Source organism: Epinephelus lanceolatus, chromosome 21 (genome assembly GCF_041903045.1).
Source record: "Epinephelus lanceolatus isolate andai-2023 chromosome 21, ASM4190304v1, whole genome shotgun sequence".
Lineage (NCBI taxonomy): Eukaryota > Metazoa > Chordata > Actinopteri > Perciformes > Serranidae > Epinephelus > Epinephelus lanceolatus.
In genome coordinates this window covers 4,192,160-4,211,035 of record NC_135754.1, presented here as the reverse complement: position 1 = coordinate 4,211,035, position 18,876 = coordinate 4,192,160, and the positions used below count along the sequence as shown (strand labels likewise).

The 18,876-nt window shown below is 41.6% G+C and overlaps 1 protein-coding gene across 1 annotated transcript; it reads right to left on the bottom strand.

The window, feature by feature from the left end:
• Window positions 1-1,453: 1,453 nt before the first annotated feature.
• dcxr (dicarbonyl/L-xylulose reductase) lies at window positions 1,454-18,509 on the bottom strand. The gene is made up of 9 exons (XM_033611003.2): window positions 18,358-18,509; window positions 18,079-18,155; window positions 11,734-11,831; window positions 8,314-8,468; window positions 8,110-8,152; window positions 7,702-7,801; window positions 5,203-5,267; window positions 3,861-3,978; window positions 1,454-1,690 (listed from the first exon to the last, which is right to left on the bottom strand). The coding sequence occupies exons 2-9, from the start codon at window positions 18,128-18,130 to the stop codon at window positions 1,587-1,589; spliced, it is 735 nt and encodes a 244-aa protein (XP_033466894.1). The 5' UTR covers window positions 18,131-18,155; window positions 18,358-18,509; the 3' UTR covers window positions 1,454-1,586.
• Between the last annotated feature and the right edge of the window lie 367 nt (window positions 18,510-18,876).

The window sequence follows — 18,876 nt, the reverse complement described above, 5'->3', positions numbered from 1 at the left end:
AAATTGATCAATCACAGCCATCCGTCCGCATGGGAGTTACTCCTTGCTCAAATTTGCACTCTCTCTTACCCTCTGTCCAATCCCCTTGCTCCATTTTGACACTCCTCTGCTCCTCGTCCCGCTTCGTCCCAACCCCCCTCCGCATTTGAAAGTACGAGTGGTTTGTAAGGCCCTGAGTGATTCAGCTACATGAGTTTCAATATGGAAAATAAAGAGTGACAGCAGCAAGCGGCCTCTGCTTGCCCCACCGGCAAAGGCCGAAAAGAAGCCTAAGTCTGCCTCTGAAAAGGCAGAAATGAAGAGGAAATGCGACAAATTGAGGGCTCAAAGCAGAGTAAACATCGGGTCATCCTTTGACCGATGGAGAAAGCTCCAGCAAGATCTGGGCCTGAAAAGTGATGCTGATACAGTTTTTGTTGAACAGGTAATATTTCGTTTTTATTGTGGATGTTGTGACATAGATAACTGTATGCCAATGCTGGTTTATGACTGTGAAAGCTGCCGTTAGTTTTAGTTTCCGAGGGGAAGGGGACACGAGCTCGGAGGGGAGGGATCATGGAGCACAGAGGGAGGGGGGTGTGTGCGTGTGTGTGTGTGGGGGGGGGGGGTGCTTTTTTCAAATCTTTCTCATCGTCTTTCTGAACGTAGACCATAGTTTTAAATTATTAATCCAGAAAATAATCATTAGCTGCTGCCAGCCAGTCCTGAATATCCATAACAATGTATTCTGGAATGACAGATTGATTTTGGACACTTTTTAAATCCACCAAAAAACATATTGTACACATATTTATAATTACCCGCTGGGATCAGCCCCACCCCTTTGAGTGGTTACAGATAACAGATGGATTTTTACAGTGCTATCTAAAGTATACTGGTGCTCAACCTTTTCAGCTAGTGTCACCTTGAAACAAAACAATGTCTAAAGAAAATGCAGAAATTGGAGATATGTCAGAAAATAAACATAATTTATGTTGGAAAATGTGTTTTTAATTCTCTACTGCTATTCATCACATGACTGCTTTTAGTTTGTGAGACCTTTGAAGGGTCCTGACCAGGTTGGGTTAACAGAATCCATGGAGCCCAACATGTTGTTTCACAGTGGCCCAGAATGAACAAACCAAACACTGGCTCTAGGGCCATCAGCGTTTTTGCATCAGCCACCGTAGTTCTCCTATACGCGTTGCACATGGGAAAGGAATTTCAGGTGGTTGCAATCTGCAACCTCACCACTAGCTGCCACTAAATCCTAAACAATAGACCTTTAAAATATTCTACATCATCATTACTCAGACTTGTTTCTAACCTCAACTGCAAACGTGGTGCCCTGTAGGTACCAATAATTATCAAAATTATTACCATAACTACCAAAGAAACATATATGACATATTAATACTACTATAATACTACAATAAATATAATTAACAAATAAAGAAAAGTTAGAGGTTGATTTGTGCAGTAGTTGAGTTTAATTTCTTTGTTAAATTGACCTCTTTTGTATAATGCAGTGAGATGATGAGACAGGAGGTACTTGTTGTTTTCCCTCTGAACAGGGGGGCAGTGTCCTGAGACGAGGCTCAAGTTTGTCAACAGGACAGGAAGCCTCCGTCCACCGGCAGAGTGACTCCATTAGTCATGTTGCTCTTATCACTCAGCAGGAACAAAATACTGTTCACCACGTCTTCCACCTCTGCAAACACACACACACACACACACACACACACACACACACAGGGAGCTCAGTTAACACTTTTATTGAGTGTAAGCATGTATAGTATGTGCATACACTGCATAACTGCACCACTGGGGGCATTTTGTTTGTGTCCAAGCTGACAGTAACATTAGATTTAGATTTAAATGCACTCTTTGGCTACACCTAGGGATCCTGACTATCAATGAAAACCGTAAACAGAATTGGTGACAAGTCAGTCTTGTCACAAATTCTGGTGACAATTCTGGGGACAATTCAAGTCAGCGGAGTCCAACATTGACCAAGAACATGCTAGACATTCATGCAGAGAATGTGAACACAAAACGCATGTAGATTGAATGGGCAGGAGAGGGTGAATCCACATTCCTGAATCTGAATTAACCATCAGCCTCCTTTTCAGAACCCTAGGATGAACTCTCTGAGGAGGCTGAGCAGTGGGAGCAGAAGAACAAAGAAAACAGAACAATCATGACCAAATAATTGATAAAGATCTTTTAGATAGGGGAAAAACAGGAAAAAAATCATAAAAGATAACAGTTGAGAAATAAATAAAGATGCAAAGATCAATTAAGTGGACGGTAGATGGAAAAAATAATAAAGATCTTCATATTCTATAAAGGAATGCAATCTATCAGCCAAGGTTTAGCCTTTGCTTTTGACCCCCTCTTATCGAAAATACCTCTTCCTCCTGCAGCTCCCCCCTCTCTGCCCTAAGCCCCTTCCACCAGACGACCAAAAGCATATGCACACACTTCACACAGTAACGTGTTTACCATACACTCATTTCTTTATCACATTTCATTGTAAAGTTGCGCAAAAGTTGATTCATTCAGCCCCTCCTTGCTCCACTCTCTCTGTATATTGGACCACAAATGAGGCGAGAATCTGCTGCTAGCCACCCCATGGTCCCTCCGCCTCACTCCCTGCAGCTGGGAGCTCCCTGGGAGGAGAGTCGGCAGCAGCTCTGGAGACGGACCTTTGGTCAGCAACTAGCAGCTTGAATACAGCCAGCACAAACCCCCCAAAGCAGAGTGTCCCAGTGGATTGTTGTTGGGTCCCAGCGTTGGGTCTAAAACCTGTGTAACGGCAGCAACAGAAAGTTTGCTGATCCGGCAGCAGGTAGGGACTGTGTGGCTCCTCAGATCAGGGGTTTGTGCTGGCTTGAGTCAAGTTGCTGTAGCCGCTGACTGGGGGTCAGTCTTCAGAGCTGCTGGCTGCGCTCCTCCAAGTGAAGTGGTCTGTGGCAGCGGGGAGTGAGGTGAAGGACACACTGTGATTCGAGGCTCTAAATAACATCAGTTAGGTAAACTTTTACTTAAAGCAGCAGTTGTGAGCCTTCAGCGCCAGTTAGCAGAAGGCTAAACTGTTACCAACATATTCTCTCCATTTCTGAAAAACTTTGCCAACACTGACATGTTGTGTGTGTTTATTGTCAGACTATAAGCCCATCTTTTTTTGGGTTGCTATCAGTGTAGGCAGTTGTTGCCAATGCTGGAATAGCAACTCTCTATGCAGGATTCTTCACCATTCTGACTTTTACCATCCAATGGGATGTGCACCTGCATCTGCATTTATAGAACACCCTCTCTCTGAAATTACCTGTGATTGGTCAAAGTCTCCCATCACAGGCTAGATTTTCTAAAGCCTGAAAAGAATGGCAAGAGGAGGTAAACGTCTAGTTTTCTCTCAGACTACTTTAATTACAATATGCTCAAAATCTATTATGGGTTTTTTGCCCAAAACATAACAATTGAGGTGCCTACCTCAGTTTTAATAAACAGAGGAAGCTTATTCCATTCCATGACACCATCTTCCACTTAAATCTATAAAGATTTGCTACTCTGGCTATGGTGTTATGACTCTCGGCTTCCCCCAACCTCTTAAAATTACTGTAAGAGTAACTAGGAGCAGTTCCTTGTGAAATCTTAAAAACAATATTTTTACATTTTTATCCTCTCATCTCACATTTCCCAAATGTGAAACTATGCCTTGAAGATGTGCAGGTAGTAATCAGGTGGACTGGCAACCTTTCTGTGGTGCGCCCTGCCTTCCACTCAAGGCATGCTGGGATAGGCTCCAGCAGGTATCGATTATGGATGGGGATAGGATCACTGTCAACAGCATGTATATACAGCCTGTAGTGTCTGACCTGCAAAGCGGCCTAGAGGGATGCGGCACGTCATGGTCTTGGCTTTTTCGGGGTCACTCCAGCCCTGGCGACCCATCTCAGTCATCACCACTGTGGGGTTCACACTGTTCACACGGATCTGATCAGAACACAATGCTGACAATTCAGTTAAAACTATTCCAATATTTAATCACTGAGAGCACCATTCATCCTCTCATTTTTAAAACACGTCCTTGAATAGAAGATACACATGAATAAGATTTAATTGTGCTTATTTATTTTTTCTGTGCACAAGATTTCGCTGCACTGTCATTATGAAAGACTAGGGCTGGGCGGTATGACCTAAAATTCATATCACGGTATAAATCGAATCCCTTCACGGTAACGGTATATATCGTGGTATAAATTTAAGTGTAAAAGTTATAATAGAAGCGTTTCTGAATGGGTTTTGTAGTCCCTTAGCAAAGCTAAATTGATTTAAAAAAAACAACAACAAAAGCAAAGATATAATGTATTTTTTAGAGCATTTATTGTGCAGAATGCAGATCTCAAAACTCAAAATTAAAACCCAGTACTCTATGGTGCAAAATGTCCCCTGGGATCTATATCAAAAGGTAATTTCCTTCTTTTAGCAAAATCCTAAATGACTGAGTTGTGTTTTTTCCACCTGGACCTTTATGCTCTGCCATTTCTCCTCTAATCATCAAGCTGTAACCTGTGACAGGCAGTTATAATACCACAACTATCACACATTCACATATGGAGTTTTTTGTGGAGCCCCTAGCGTCACATAGGTTTACATTACCAAAGGTTTATGACAAACTCTCTTGCCGAAAACCAACTCCCGTGTGCGCACGGCGAGAGAGGAGAGGGAGAGACGCTGTGCTGCTGCCAGAAGAGACACTGAATGAGTTCCCTCTGAGCGGTAAGTCGCTAAAAGTGTCTGAGAAGTCCGGGGCTGTTCATAAAACATTAACTCACTCACTCACAAGTTCTCCAGCAACACATGTTGCACGTGCTACGCTAAATCACAGATGTGAACCAGCTCCTCTTGCTCCGCTGTCTCTGTGCTCGCAGCCATTTTTACACTGAGGCAGGTGCGATGACGTCATCGACGATAGGACGGTAGAGCGCAAATCTCTACCGTGGGCCAAATTTATATCATTTCTACTGTCTACCGCATATACCGTGCTGCCCTATGAAAGACACTGTAAATTTGCTAAACAGCATCCACCGTGGCTACTAATGACAATTCTGGGATCAAGCTAAATAATGTTCACTCAGCTGACTGTAAAATGTAACAAGCCAAACTATGATGAGAATTATTGAAAGAGGTTGCTGTGTTATGTAAGAATGACTCTACCTGGTGGGGTCCCAGCTCCAGAGCCATCACTTTAGTCAGCATGTCCAGGGCTCCTTTAGTGGCACCTGAACAATGACACGAACACTTAGACAACAGGAACTTTACCAGGGCTGCAGCAGTGAAACATGGGCCCTGTTCATTTGCAGTCTCAGTGCTGCCCTCTGCAACTTCTGATAGAAATTTACAAATAATTGAATCAGCTAAACAGTGGTTAGCAGAGTAGTTAACAGGGAAATATATTATGGGTCCCATTATGGAAGAATTTGTGACTGAGAATTCCTAAAACTGCATTCAGTCAATTACAAATGTAACTATATGTCCTGTCAATAGTAATGTCCCTCAAGACAGCTGATCCACAAGAAGCTTTTTTAACGCGAAAGGCTGTCTGTCATGGCTGCCATCAGACACCAAGCATCACCCATGGTCACGCCCTAAGCTGTGATTGGACAGTTGATTGTTTATCATTTTAACATAGACAATGTAACTCCATCTCAAAAAAGAAAAAGCTCCCTTGCACCTCCATATGTAAATTAATAAAAGTGCTTTGGATTTGGCATTGGCAGGTTTATGTTGCTCTCTGGTGTAAAACACTGAAACACCATACAACTCCTTTTTTTTTTTATGTGGCAAAGTAACGTGTTTTTCATGATCACACAATAAATAAATACACTGCTCAAAAAAAATTAAGGGAACATTTAATGGTCACAGTGTAACACCAAGTCAGTTAAACCTCAGTGATATCAATCTGTCCATTTAGGAAGCACAAGTGGTTGTGAATCAGTTTCACCTTTGGTACAAATGAAAGTGACAACAGGTGCAATGGAGAGGCAAAAGCACAACAAATCCCAAAAAGGGAATGGTTTTACATGTGGTGTCCACAGACAGTTGCTCTCTCCCTGTCCTTCCTGACTGATTCTTCTCTAGTTTTGTGTTCTGCTAGTGTCCTTGTCACTACTGGTAGCATGAGGCGGTACCTGCAGCCCAATCAGGTTGCACAGGTATTGCAGCTCCTCCAGGATGGCACATCCATAAGTGCAGTCACAACAACATTTGCTGTGTCTCCCAGCACAAGAGCATGGACGAGATATCAGAGGCCAACTGTTACACGAGTAGAGCTGGACAGGGCCATAGAATGGCATCAACCCAGCAGCAGGACCAGTATCTGCTCCTTTGTGTGAGGAGGAACAGGAGGAGCACTGCCAGAGCCCTACAAAATGACCTCCAGCAGGCTACTGGTGTGCATGATTCTGACCAAACTGTCAGAAACAGACTCCATGAGGGTGGCATGAGGGACCCTATAGTAGGACCTGTGCTCACAGCCAAGCACTGTGCAGCTCGATTAGCATTCGCCAGACAACACCAGAATTGGCAGGACTGCCACTGGCACCCAGTTCTCTTTAGAGATGAGAGCAGGTTCACAATGAGCACATGTGACAAGCATGAAAGAGTCTGGAGATGCAATGGTGAATGTTCTGCTGCCTGTAACATCGTCCACCTGGAGCCTATCCAGCTGACATTGTGGGGTACACCCTGGACAGGGTGCTTGACTATCACAGGGCTGACACATAGAGAAAGACAACTGTTCACACTCACAATGGTTTAGTACATGGGCAATTTAGAGTCAACCAGTTAACCTAACTTGCATGTCTTTGGACTGTGGGAGGAAGCCGGAGTACCCACAGAAAACCCACACTGACACGGGGACAACAGCCACACAGGAGGGCTTCCCCACCCCTCTGGGCTTTTCTTGGCTTTGAACCCTCCACCCAAGTTACTGTAAGGCGACAATGCTAACCACTGCACCACCATGCCACCTGCCTTGATCAGTTAGTTTGTCTGTGTTGCCGTGTGACTTTGGTGTTTGAAAGGGTTATTTTGGATTTACCAAAGTCACATACAAACAAGCAAAGGTAAAATGGAAAACTACTGTTTTTGTCAATGAAATCTGGCTTTGGAGAGAACATAGGTAAGTTTCACTTTTCGCTCAGTTCCTTGTCAAAAAGGGCTGTCTGTTTGGGAGGTACTGAGCATATGACTGGATAAATGAAACCTGGATTATACTGCACAAGTTGTGTGAGAGTTTGAAAATGGATGTTTTGATATAGCTTTGCTGTTGTTAAACGTGGCCACTTATGACCTCAATTCATCGAGACCTCAGTTCCTGTCCTCAGTTTTTGAATTCATCATTCACGGTGAGTAACTGATATACTAATGGTCATTTCGGGATGAAGTATTCCTTTAACCAGACAGTATTGTTCTGTATCTCACAGCTAAGATGACAGTGGTGCTCTTGGTCCCCAGTGGGGAGCAGTGAGTCAGTCAGCAATGATGATTCGGTACAGTCAGTTCAGTTTAAAGATTTTGTTAAAGATATGTTCAGATATGTACTGAACACTTCTACTAGCTTCTTTCATTCAAGAGATCTGCTAACTGAAATATTTTTCTTCAGGGAAACGTTTCAGGTGAATGTTGGCACATGGCTGCTCCTGTGGTACTCACAGTAGACTGTGTGGTCTCTGAGGGCACACTGTGACGCCTGGCTGGACACATTCACGATGGAGCCTCCTGATCCTCTAGCCTTCATACCACCAGCCACAATCTGACCACAGAGACACAATTCTGTTTGACTCAACAGGAGCAATTTGATACAAATTTTTGAATTCAAACTAATGCTGCGATTAAACCATATTTCCTGTAATTGTGATATTGAAGGATACAATATGTTCCTTGACACCAAAACCTGAGTTTAGTGTAAATGGTTAGATCAATCAAAACATGTGCTTTTGCCGAACTGCATCAAAGTCTATGTAAACATCTGGACGTCATCTACATTTGGCCAGCTTCTAACAAGAGAAAAAAGACAAAAAAACAATTACGTATTGATGTGGATTTGAGCCATCATTATACCTGAGAGACATGCAGCACAGCTTTCACATTCACATTGAATGACCTGGAGATGAAAGACACCTTAGAACATAATAAACATACAGTTTGCCACATGGTAAAACTGTATATTCCAACTCAAAATTTCTAAATCATGTTGTGTTCTCTGAGTATTTATTTTGCGGCAGCTTTAGTTGGATATCATCATCAGAGAGTATTTAATCTTACTTGTCAAACTGGTCAGGTGTGACCTCCAGAAATGGCTGCAGATTGGCATAGGCAGCATTATTCACCAGCAGATCAATGGGGCCAACATCCTGCAAGGCTGTCTCTGTGGCCCCCCAGTCTGCCAAGTCCACACACACGGGGCTGATGGATGCACACTGTGAAAGGAAGCCAATGCCAAAGATGTCAGTGCAGACAGTAGACGGAGGAGGAGATGAAGGAGAAGGACAAAAACAGAAATGGCTCAGTGTGAATATTAAACCAATAATAATCCATTCAACAATGAATACAGTAAAAACAGAATCATGTCCTGTTAGTAGAGACACACTGTATACTGTTAGTATTTAGCACAGAATTGGGACACAGCTCCAGAGTTAATCATTAGAAACAAATCTCAGTAACACTTGACAATAAGGAGACAAAACATTTAAATAATTAGCAGGACAAAATGAGGAACTAACTGTTAGTGAACCATTAGTTATTGAGTAACAGATAATCAAAGTTCATAGAGTAGCTAATGATTAGTTATTGATTAGTTAATTGAGAAACAAGTGAGAAACAAATAGAGCAGCTCGAGGGGGGGGGGGGGTGGGGGGGGTTGTCTGTGGGTGCTCCCCCCAGGAAATTTTGAGTGTCAAATAGTTCATTTCTTGCATTCAAAATATAAAAATATAATAGAATATACTGAAATAAGGCTCTTGGTTTTGCTTTTTAAATATTTATCTTCCTGTACAGTGTAAACCTTAATTCATCCATGACACAACATTTTAATGTAAAGTCTACATAAATGCCCTGCATTGTCAGAATAACATAAAATCTTTATGTTCACACAAAAATTCATCACTTGTGAGCTTGACATATTTTTTTTCTGTTAAGTCAACAATTTTTGCGTTTTGAGTTAAAATGACTAAACTTTATAAAGCTGATTACACCTAATTGGCTTAAGGCCAATAAACAACACTATCATTGTGCACTTAACATATTGTGGTGTGTCAGGGCTAAATGGGTGGAGTTTCCCAGCATGTCGTGAGACAATGAGTTTAGGGAAATAAGGTGAAGAAAACTGTGTTTAAATGTGTTTTAAATCACTCATGTTACCCATTATGCAGTGATTTATGCTTATGTATTTCACAATGGTTCTGATAGATTACAGTTAATGTTGTAGTAAAAGACATTTTGCACCATGACTTAATCAATTTTGTAACTGGGAAGACTAATTGTTGTGAAAGCTCTGATATATCAGAATGATGTGAAAATAATAGAGTCTGAAAACTAAACACATATGGGGGCTTATGTCAGCCAAAGTTTGTTTAAGGTAATGAATCTAAAATTAAAAGATACACAGTGTGATATTGTTGGGATTCACTGGACCACAGATGATTTATCATTTGTTAAGATCTAAACTGGACATGTAAAGGATTTCCCTCTGGGTCTTGTCATCTGAAATGGTGGCCAAGACCGCATGTTCTTTGTTTATCAAAGCAAAGGACAGCCATTTGGCATTCATCTCTACAGGATTGTTGTCACACCTCAGTTAGAGTCCTGCCCATGGACCCAGTTTTCAAACTTGATTGGGCACTACTGTCACAGTGACATGTGACTCTGTGATGTCACCAAGCCAACTTAAAGGAGCAATAAGCGAAATTCATCATTTCTAGATTGAAGGAATTAAAAAATTGCTATGTGAAGAACTAGAGGTGTAATTTCATCTGGAGTATAGCATGACCTCACACACCCTCTCTCTGTGTTGATCTCCAGCCCCTTGTTTACAACCCGGTCCGGCTGCGTGTTCATGTATGTTCATGTGAAGCCCAGCAGGCAGCCTGGCGGGCTGTGTTTAGCTATTTCCCTGCCTACTTCAATGATGATGGTACCTGTAATATATGTAATATATTTGCTGAGATGGAGGCAAGGCTCAGTGACTATAAGAGCTGGTAGAAGCGCTCCATAGCTGTAAGTTACTCCAGTAGCCATAGTAGCTCTAGTGCTAATTCCAGGAGCTAACGCTAACGTCCCTACTCTGTGTGAGCCGGAGCCATGAGCTGCGGGCTCACGGAGAAGAGTAGGAAAGTTAGCGTGGCAGCCGACTAGTGCTAACGCTAACGTTCCTACTCTTCTCCGTGAGCCGGAGCCGTGAGCCTGGCGGGCTCGCAGGCTCACGGCTCCGGCTCACGGAAAAGAGTAGGAACGTTAGCGTGGCAGCCGACTAGTGCTAATGCTAACAGAAAAGCAAGGAAATAGCTAAACACAGCAGAGACTGAGAGTGAGTGAAAGACATCGCTAACTGCTAAACTAAGCCAAACTAAGTTGGCTGTTTAGGTTTTATTTCCTCGCCCCTGTGGCGAGTGAATCTGCCTGTAGTGAAACCAGGGCTATCCGGTGCTTCCTCAGGCTCCACTTAACTCAGCTGCCAGCACAGTCAGTTAGCCTCAGCTAGCCTCCCAGCTCTACAGCAGTACAAGCTGAGCAGAACTGTTAGCCTTTATCAATGCATGTGTTCCAGGTATTGATATGGCGTTTCCAATGACTTATGAGTACCCAGACCCTTTGCAACACATATCGCATACATATATACTCACACAACATAGCTACACCCAAAGAGGAGATTCAAGGTTCCTGCTTCTTCTCCTTTGTCTTTGTCCTGACCAACCACATGGTCAGGCAAACCCTCCCCTGGTCTGAAGTTATCTTTGATTCGGACATCTTGTCTTCCAGCCATTTTGTTTTGTAGGCCAGACGGCCTTTGTTTCTTACACACACACACACACACACACACACACACACACACACACACACTCCCACCCACATCCAAACACACGTAAACACACCTATGCTTGTATATAGTGACTACTTAAAATTCTGGGGTTTTGTTTGCTTTGCTTTCTTGTGAATAAATACATCTGGAATTGTACCTGCCGTCTGTTTAATATTGGAGAAGAACGAATGAATAGTTATCCTCTGCTATGTCAAGAACTCCAAAATCTTTCAACCTTTACTATTAATGTGGCAACTTTGGATACAGGTATTAGTTTAACTATTAATCAGAATTCCAAATTGAAAGTTTAGTGTATGATGAGACTGCTATCATTTTTACCTTCCCGGGAATGGTGCCCCATGAGGTGATTTAATGTAAATTAAGTCACATTATTTAGCATAATTATTAATAATAATTATTAATTATTTCTGATAGCCATTTTGATACTTTGAACCTTAAGTTCCCATTAATTGGAGACCCGTTACAAAGGTCAGGTTCCAACAATATTGTTAGTGCACAGAGTTTGAACCCTCAAACAATCAGCTCTGTAAGAATATAACTGTCCTCATTTGTCAGATGATGTAATGATTCGTAAGTCATTACCACTGGAATCTCTCCCCCCTCTCCTATTCATCACATACAACTATGAGTCAAAGTAAGTGTAGTACCTCCTGCACCAGACTGTTGAGGTCAGCCTGCGTACGTGTGACCGCCGTGACCTTTGCCCCGCAGCGTGCCAGAGCCAGAGCCGTAGCCCTGCCGATCCCTGGGACACAAAACATCCATAAACACAAAGACTTATTACAGAGTAGAGCTGCTGCTGTGACACCAGAGCTGACACACACACACACACACACACACACACACACACACACACACACATTCCACACATGTCTCAGGCTTTGCCACACTGCGCTCCACGAACAAAGCCTTTTCTATTCCTTTTTCTCAGTATGTTGGAACTGACAAGACTCTGTGTGGGTATGTGCAAATTCATCACATGCCTCCATCAGTCTTTCAAAATTCACATGAAATTGCATCAGTTTTTTCATTTTTAATTGGTATTATTTCTGTCACCTCAGTTTTTATCAATTCATTAATTTCAGCGGTTACACTTAACTTTCAGTCCCAGTATTTAGGATTAATGAGCAGTGAACAAACATGTAATAAATGCTTTAGAACTCACTATACAGAGGTTTAGTGCCGGCGCCCCATGTACAGAGGCGATGCCGCGCCACAGTGGTCTCGAGCTCGACTCCAGCTTGCAACCCTTTGCTGCATGTCATCCCCCCATTTCACACTGTCCTGTATATTAAAGGCAAAAAGCCCCAAAAAATAATCTAAAAAAAAAAAAAAGTATCAAAAAAGTTTTTTGTTCCAATACAGCAGGTAAATTAATACTAGTATCAAAACATTAGAAAAATATCAAGCTTTAATCATGACTGCACATATCAAAATACTTTGACTCAGTGTTTCGATGTGTGTGTATCCCTCTTGCTTTCTTATTTTTTTTAATAAAAAAATATACGTTATTTGTCAAAATTATAGTCCCTTACAGCAGTTGAGCTACTTCTCATAGAAACAAAAGAAGAGCAGAAGTGTCAATCATTACAATAGCTACTGTACGTCCCTCCCATCCCACTCCATGATCCCAATATCTCAAATAACAAAAACAAGTAAAAAAAACAAAATAATAATAAAATAGATATGACTGGATAGTTAATAATAATACATATATCTATACCTTTATGCATACATAGGATTATTGCAATAAATAATAAACAAGAGTAAAATCAATAAAATAACTAAGACACTTAGAAGATACACTACAGAAAAAAAGACTTAAATAAGAAATAAGAATTGGTTTGGTTCAGGGGACATCCTGGAAAAAGTATGTTTCTTTCTTCTCTTTCCCCCATCTTTCCTTTCATCCCTTCTGCTCTTCCATCTCCTCTCATTTTCCCCTGCCTTTTACTTCTGTATAATACCTGTCTTCTGCATTCTCCTCTATCTTTCATCAAATAGTTTAGCTAGATTCCTAATGCTGTGGTTTTATCATCTCCATTTTATAGATCTCGTTAATTTTAACTTTCCATTTTCTGAGTTGTGGTGCCTCCGGTTTCAACCAGTTTATTGTTATCTGTTTAAGTGTGGCTACTCTTAAAGTTCCAAAAGATATGTAGCCTATTCGTGTGTTGAGAGAGTAGCTGTGGTGTTTGGCCAAGTAATAGCTACTTGGGCCCCAAAATTAGTAAGCGCTGGAAAATGCTGTCTATCGCTCCCCTTATTTCTGTCCAATATTGCTGCAAATCTGGACAGGAATAGAATATGTGGGTGTGGCTGGCTTCTACCTCCCCACATTTTCTCCACCAGCTAAAGCACTTTGCTTGGATAACAGGTGTTAAAAAGAAACGTATTTGATTTTCCAATAATACTCGTAGTCATACATGTATTATTACTTTTGTCTTTCCAGATGTCTGGAGGTATAACTACCTTTAATTCCTCCTCCCAGCCGGTGATTGCTTTAATTTCCTGACTTCTAGAGTTTTCCAAAATCTGATAAATATGACGTAATATGTTACTTGTGTTAGCTCTATCAGATATTTTTAATTTTGCAAGCTATTAAAGGGTATATCTCTGTCGCTGTTTAATTTATTCCCATTCTTTAACTAGGTAACTGGTACATGCCCTAATCATGATTTCATGTATCAAAACACTTTCACTCAGTGTTTCAATGTGTGTGTATCCCTCTTGCTTTTAAGTTCCATGTGTCATTCCCACATGTATTGTTATATTTTTGTAATTTTCTCTCTTTAAAGGGCTCAAAATGGTTAACTTATCTCAATGCTGTAGGTTTTTGACTTCTTGAATCCCACATTTTATCCTTTAACTTTACAAATAAACCCCTCTCCACATGCAGCCTGCAGGCTATGCAGTCTGCATAAGCTTCATTTGCCCATTTGCACTATACTAATTCTGTATGTTTCTAATGGTGTGCTGTGTTATGTGCATTGTATACATTTCCACTGAGGTAGACAAGAAAGTCAATCAAATTAAATCAAACATGTTCCTGACTCTAACATTGTGTGAAATGAATGTTTACACCCAGTACCTGAGGGTTTTGTTTTCTTTTTTATGGTTGCACTCTTCTACCAACAGAAAATATTCTGTGCATCCTGTGCATCATTTTAGATGCATTTCTCCAACATTCAGCCTGACATGTTTAGAAATGTTGGGACCTCCACTACAATTCAAATTCAGTTCTGGTGAGTTCGAACACTTTTTTACTGCACACAAGTAATGATGAACCTAAAGACAATGTAGCTCAGGGGTAGGCAAGCTACAGCTCTTGAGCCCTTCTCAAGTGGCTCCTGGTGGTTTTGACAAGGAAAAAAAAAATCATATGGAAATTACTCACTTTTTTCTTTTAAATATTCATTTATCTTTGCTGACCCTCAATACTGTTGGCCAGTCTTGAGTTTCCCACAGAGGCTTAAATATAGATGGCGCAGGCAGTGCAGTTGCATTGGAGCCTGTGAGGTGGGGGGCCCATGAAGCGAGAGGGCCCTCCAACAATGTGTTGGGTGGAGAATGGGCCCTCATGAGTAACTGCCACCTTGGAAATATGCCTGTGTTCCAAGAAGAACCCATTAAGTTAAAAACAGTGCAATTGCTATATATGCCCTTGAAAAATGCAAACCCATGTCTGTCATGTTTACTTTTTCTTTTTTTTGTAAAATAGTCAATAGCATCTGTAACAAAATGATATGCTCATTCTATGACTATAAATCAGCTATTAAAATTATTAAATTAAATCTTATTTTCTTTGGTATTTTTTATACAGATATGCAATGATGTTTTCTGGGTAATATGTATGCTGATGTTATCCAGTGTCAAGTCTCTGATCATGTGACAAGACGATATGTTCACGATAGCGTGAACTAGGGCCTGTCATAATAGCGTGCACTGGGGCCCATTGTAACTGCCTTATGCCAGTGGTCTCCCAGCTGGGCTACCAATGGATTCCAAATCCAAAAAAGTAAAAGTCTTTGAGTAATTAATGATTTAATAGTGCCAGGACAGATTCTGTTTTCTATCACCACAAATGCTGCATAGTTAAAGTACCAAAAATCATAAATAGCTCACTGCAGAGTAGCCATTCGTTGGTAAAACATACCTGTGAATGCTCATTTAGACCTATTAATAATCATACGACTCAAATAATTTTGTGGCTTCAGACAGTTTTTAATCTTTTGATGTAGCTGGGGTCATGTTCTCACCGTTACTGATTTATTATGTTTCATGTAGCCTACTCTATATGTTCAAGTCTGTGTGTTCTATGTTTCTCCTGGCTGCAAGACAAGTGTCTCTTTAGGGGACAATGGAATTGAATCAATAACAGAAGAAATATTTGAACGGTTAAACTCATAAATAAATTATAAAATACTCCCAGGACTATAATGTTTCATTGTTTCTTTTGTGATCAGTTAAAACATTGTCAAGGGCTTGAGTGTAGATGGGAAAATTTAGACCCTGTGTGTGTGTGTGTGTGTGTGTGTGTGCCAAAGGTTGGCAATCTTTACTAACAAAAGAGCCATTTTTGATCCAAAAAGCATGAAAGGGGGAGAGAGGGGGGTGACATGCAGCAAAGGGCCACAGGCTGGAAACAAGCCCACAGCCACTGCAGCAAGTACACTGCCTATAGGGTGCTCTACCGTCCTGGCACTATTTAATTCTCTATTTACTTTTCACTTTTACTTTGTGTGTGTGTTGTTGTGCGAGCTGTCAAATGAAATTGCCCTTTAGGGGATTAATAAAGTTGTCTTGAAGCTTGAATCTTGAACCTGCACATGAAGAACAACCTGTGTTCTGTAGCCTATTTATAATATGCACCGCTTCCTGCTCAGAGTCACACAATGTGTTCATGTGAGTCGGTCGGTAAAAGACTTCTGCGAGGCCTGCACTCGATTCCCCCTACCTCGATTCCCTCCCCTCTGAAAGCCTCCTCTCTCCTCTCTCCTCAACTCCTCGATTCCTCAGAGCGCATTTAAGGTATTGAGACGTCCTACACGATGACGAGTCTCAATCGATTTCCGGCCCTGCGTTCCAAATCGCATACTTCTACTATATACTTTTAGTATGTACTGCAGCTGCCCTTAAAAAGTATGTAGTGTAGTATGCAGTATGCATGCAGTATGCATACTATTGGGACACACTACATCCGCCATCACATCGCTCCCTGAACTCCGACCTTCTTGCTCACTTCCGCCGCCGTCCGTAGCGCCACATTTGAATATTTTATGTTGTTGTACTTCGGAGATGCAGCAAATCTCCTATCGTCAAGCTCGCCAGAGCTGTGCATACCGTTTGAGGTGCCAGAGAGCTCTGTTGCTGTTATGTCGTCATGTATGTTGTTGTTTCTAATAAACAGTCCCAAGCCTATTATTAGTGACCTGTCTATTGAACTAGTCACCAGTAGGCATATTAACCCCCTTCACACACAGCTCTCTGTTGCTGGCAGATGTTTGTTGTTAAATATATTTACAGCTATGCAGCTGCTGGCACTATATTCTGTCTGCACGTGAGGCAGCCTTACATTCACATTACTTTTATTTGTAGTGTAACATACCTGCACATTCTTACTACATTACTTAATATGTGTTTGACTTTTACTATTCATATATTTACTAGTCTATACTGCTCATACCTGGCCCATAGTGTATTCATATTTAGTCATATTCATTCATTATTTATACCACACTTACACCACTGCCTGTACTGGTAGAATCTTCTATATTGTAGTCATAGTTGAACCCTAACACTGATTATACTATAATCACAGTAAAGTTGAATGTTGTAACCGTGTTCTTGCAAAACTGTATGATATGTGACAGTATATAATCAGATCATTGCAGTCCTAATATGTAGTGTCTTAGTATCTCAAATTAAATAAACCATGTATGAAAGGAAGTGTGGGCGTTGGTTGTACACGCAGCTCAGTGTGACGTAACTTCCGCTGCGCAAAGGATTGTGGGTCAGAATGGCCAAAGAAGCATGCTGACATGCATACTGCGAAATGTGACCGGATGTAGTAGAACATCCTGGTACTTTTGGCATACTGCATCTGACATACTATGTATTGGGACACACTAATACTTTTTCTGGCATACTAAATAGTATGATAGTATGGGTATTGGAACGCAGGGCGGGTCAAGTGATCGAGGATAGAAGCAGAGATATTGGATGAAGGGAGATACCCAACTGTAGGCCAGAGATACTGGATGAAGCGAGATACCCAACTCAGCTCACGTCCTGATTCAGTGACGTCAGCGCCACGCCCCCGTAGGAGACTTGCGGCAGCTCTGAATGTATTGTCGTCAATGAGGAAAATGAACGTGATCAGAATTTATGGTCAATTCTTTCGCCCAGTAGTCACTAAAGTAAATATTGGGTTAATTTTCCACAAGCCACACATCTTACCAACATTCTGACACTAAAGCTGCATTTTTCATCCGCACAGATCAAGAGAAAGTTAACTTTGTTTGAGCCCTGTCCGTCTCAGAAAACAAGTTCTCGCGAGATCTCGTGATCTTGATAAACAGGCGGGTTCACAGTTAGTTTACAAACAGTTATTTACCGCTAGTAATAAATAAAAAATGCCCAAGCTTTGTGCAGCAATAGGCTGCAATAATAGGAAGAATGTATTTTCCCACCTGCTTCTCAATCCGCATACACAGACATCCACAGAGCCTCTGTTCAACACGGTGGTGGGGAGGGGGGTTGAGGGAGAACAGGCTCTGATTGGAGGGAGAGCTAACCACGCCCACTTAGGAGACAGGAAGAGTAACCGTTTTCTTAACATTGGATAAGCCTACACAGAGATATTGGATGAAGGGAGATACCCAACTGTTGTAAGGCTGGAGAGGATGCGATTATTAAAACAGCCTGGTGGTGTCAGTGTACGCACGTTGGCTTCCGTCTTGTGTGTGTATCTGTGTTAAGTGTTGCTTTACCTTTTCCTGCTCCGGTGACCAGAGCTCGTTTGCCTGCAAATGAGATTTCCATGTTCGGTAGAGTCCGCAGGGATCAGCTGCAGATTGATAAGCAACAAAACAAACATAGTTTCAGCCTGAAGAGAAGCGATCGGTCATGTGACTTGGTTATGTCTGTCGGCAAGACTCATCGAGCTAAACTACGCTTCAACTTCCTGATCGAACTTGTAAATCTGCCACACATTCCTGTATCCAGATTCAGTTTGTGTTTTACGGTTTCAAAGTCGTGGAGGAACTTACAGCTGTGCAGACGACAGAGCGGTGGGTGGAGGCTGCAGGAAGCGGTGTCTGTGCTGTGTGTTCCGCTGGGCTCAAAGATTGACGCTAAAGTTAATGTTCAAAACCCGCTCGTCTTCCAGGTCACTCTTGCACAGTCACTGTGAACACGCAGAAACCAACCATGCACAGCTATTGTGTATAAGTAGCCTATGTTTCGAGTTTAGTTCACCAAACCAAAACCAAAAACCATAGCCTACCGATTTTCAGAAATATGTAGGCCTACTGACCAAAAGTTTAAATCCAGCACTTCTAGTTTTGCCCCAATTTTTCCCAAGTTTAACTTAAACATCTTAGACCTTTTTTATGCGCTTAATAGATATATTTCTCTCAACTTTTAATGGCAAGTGTGTTAAAAATCATCCATGCCAGGCAGCATTTCTTCTTTTACAATATAATCCATCCACCTGACAGGTGTGGCATATCAAACAGCATCATTACTATACAGGTGTGCCTTGGGATGGTCACAATAAAAGGCCACTC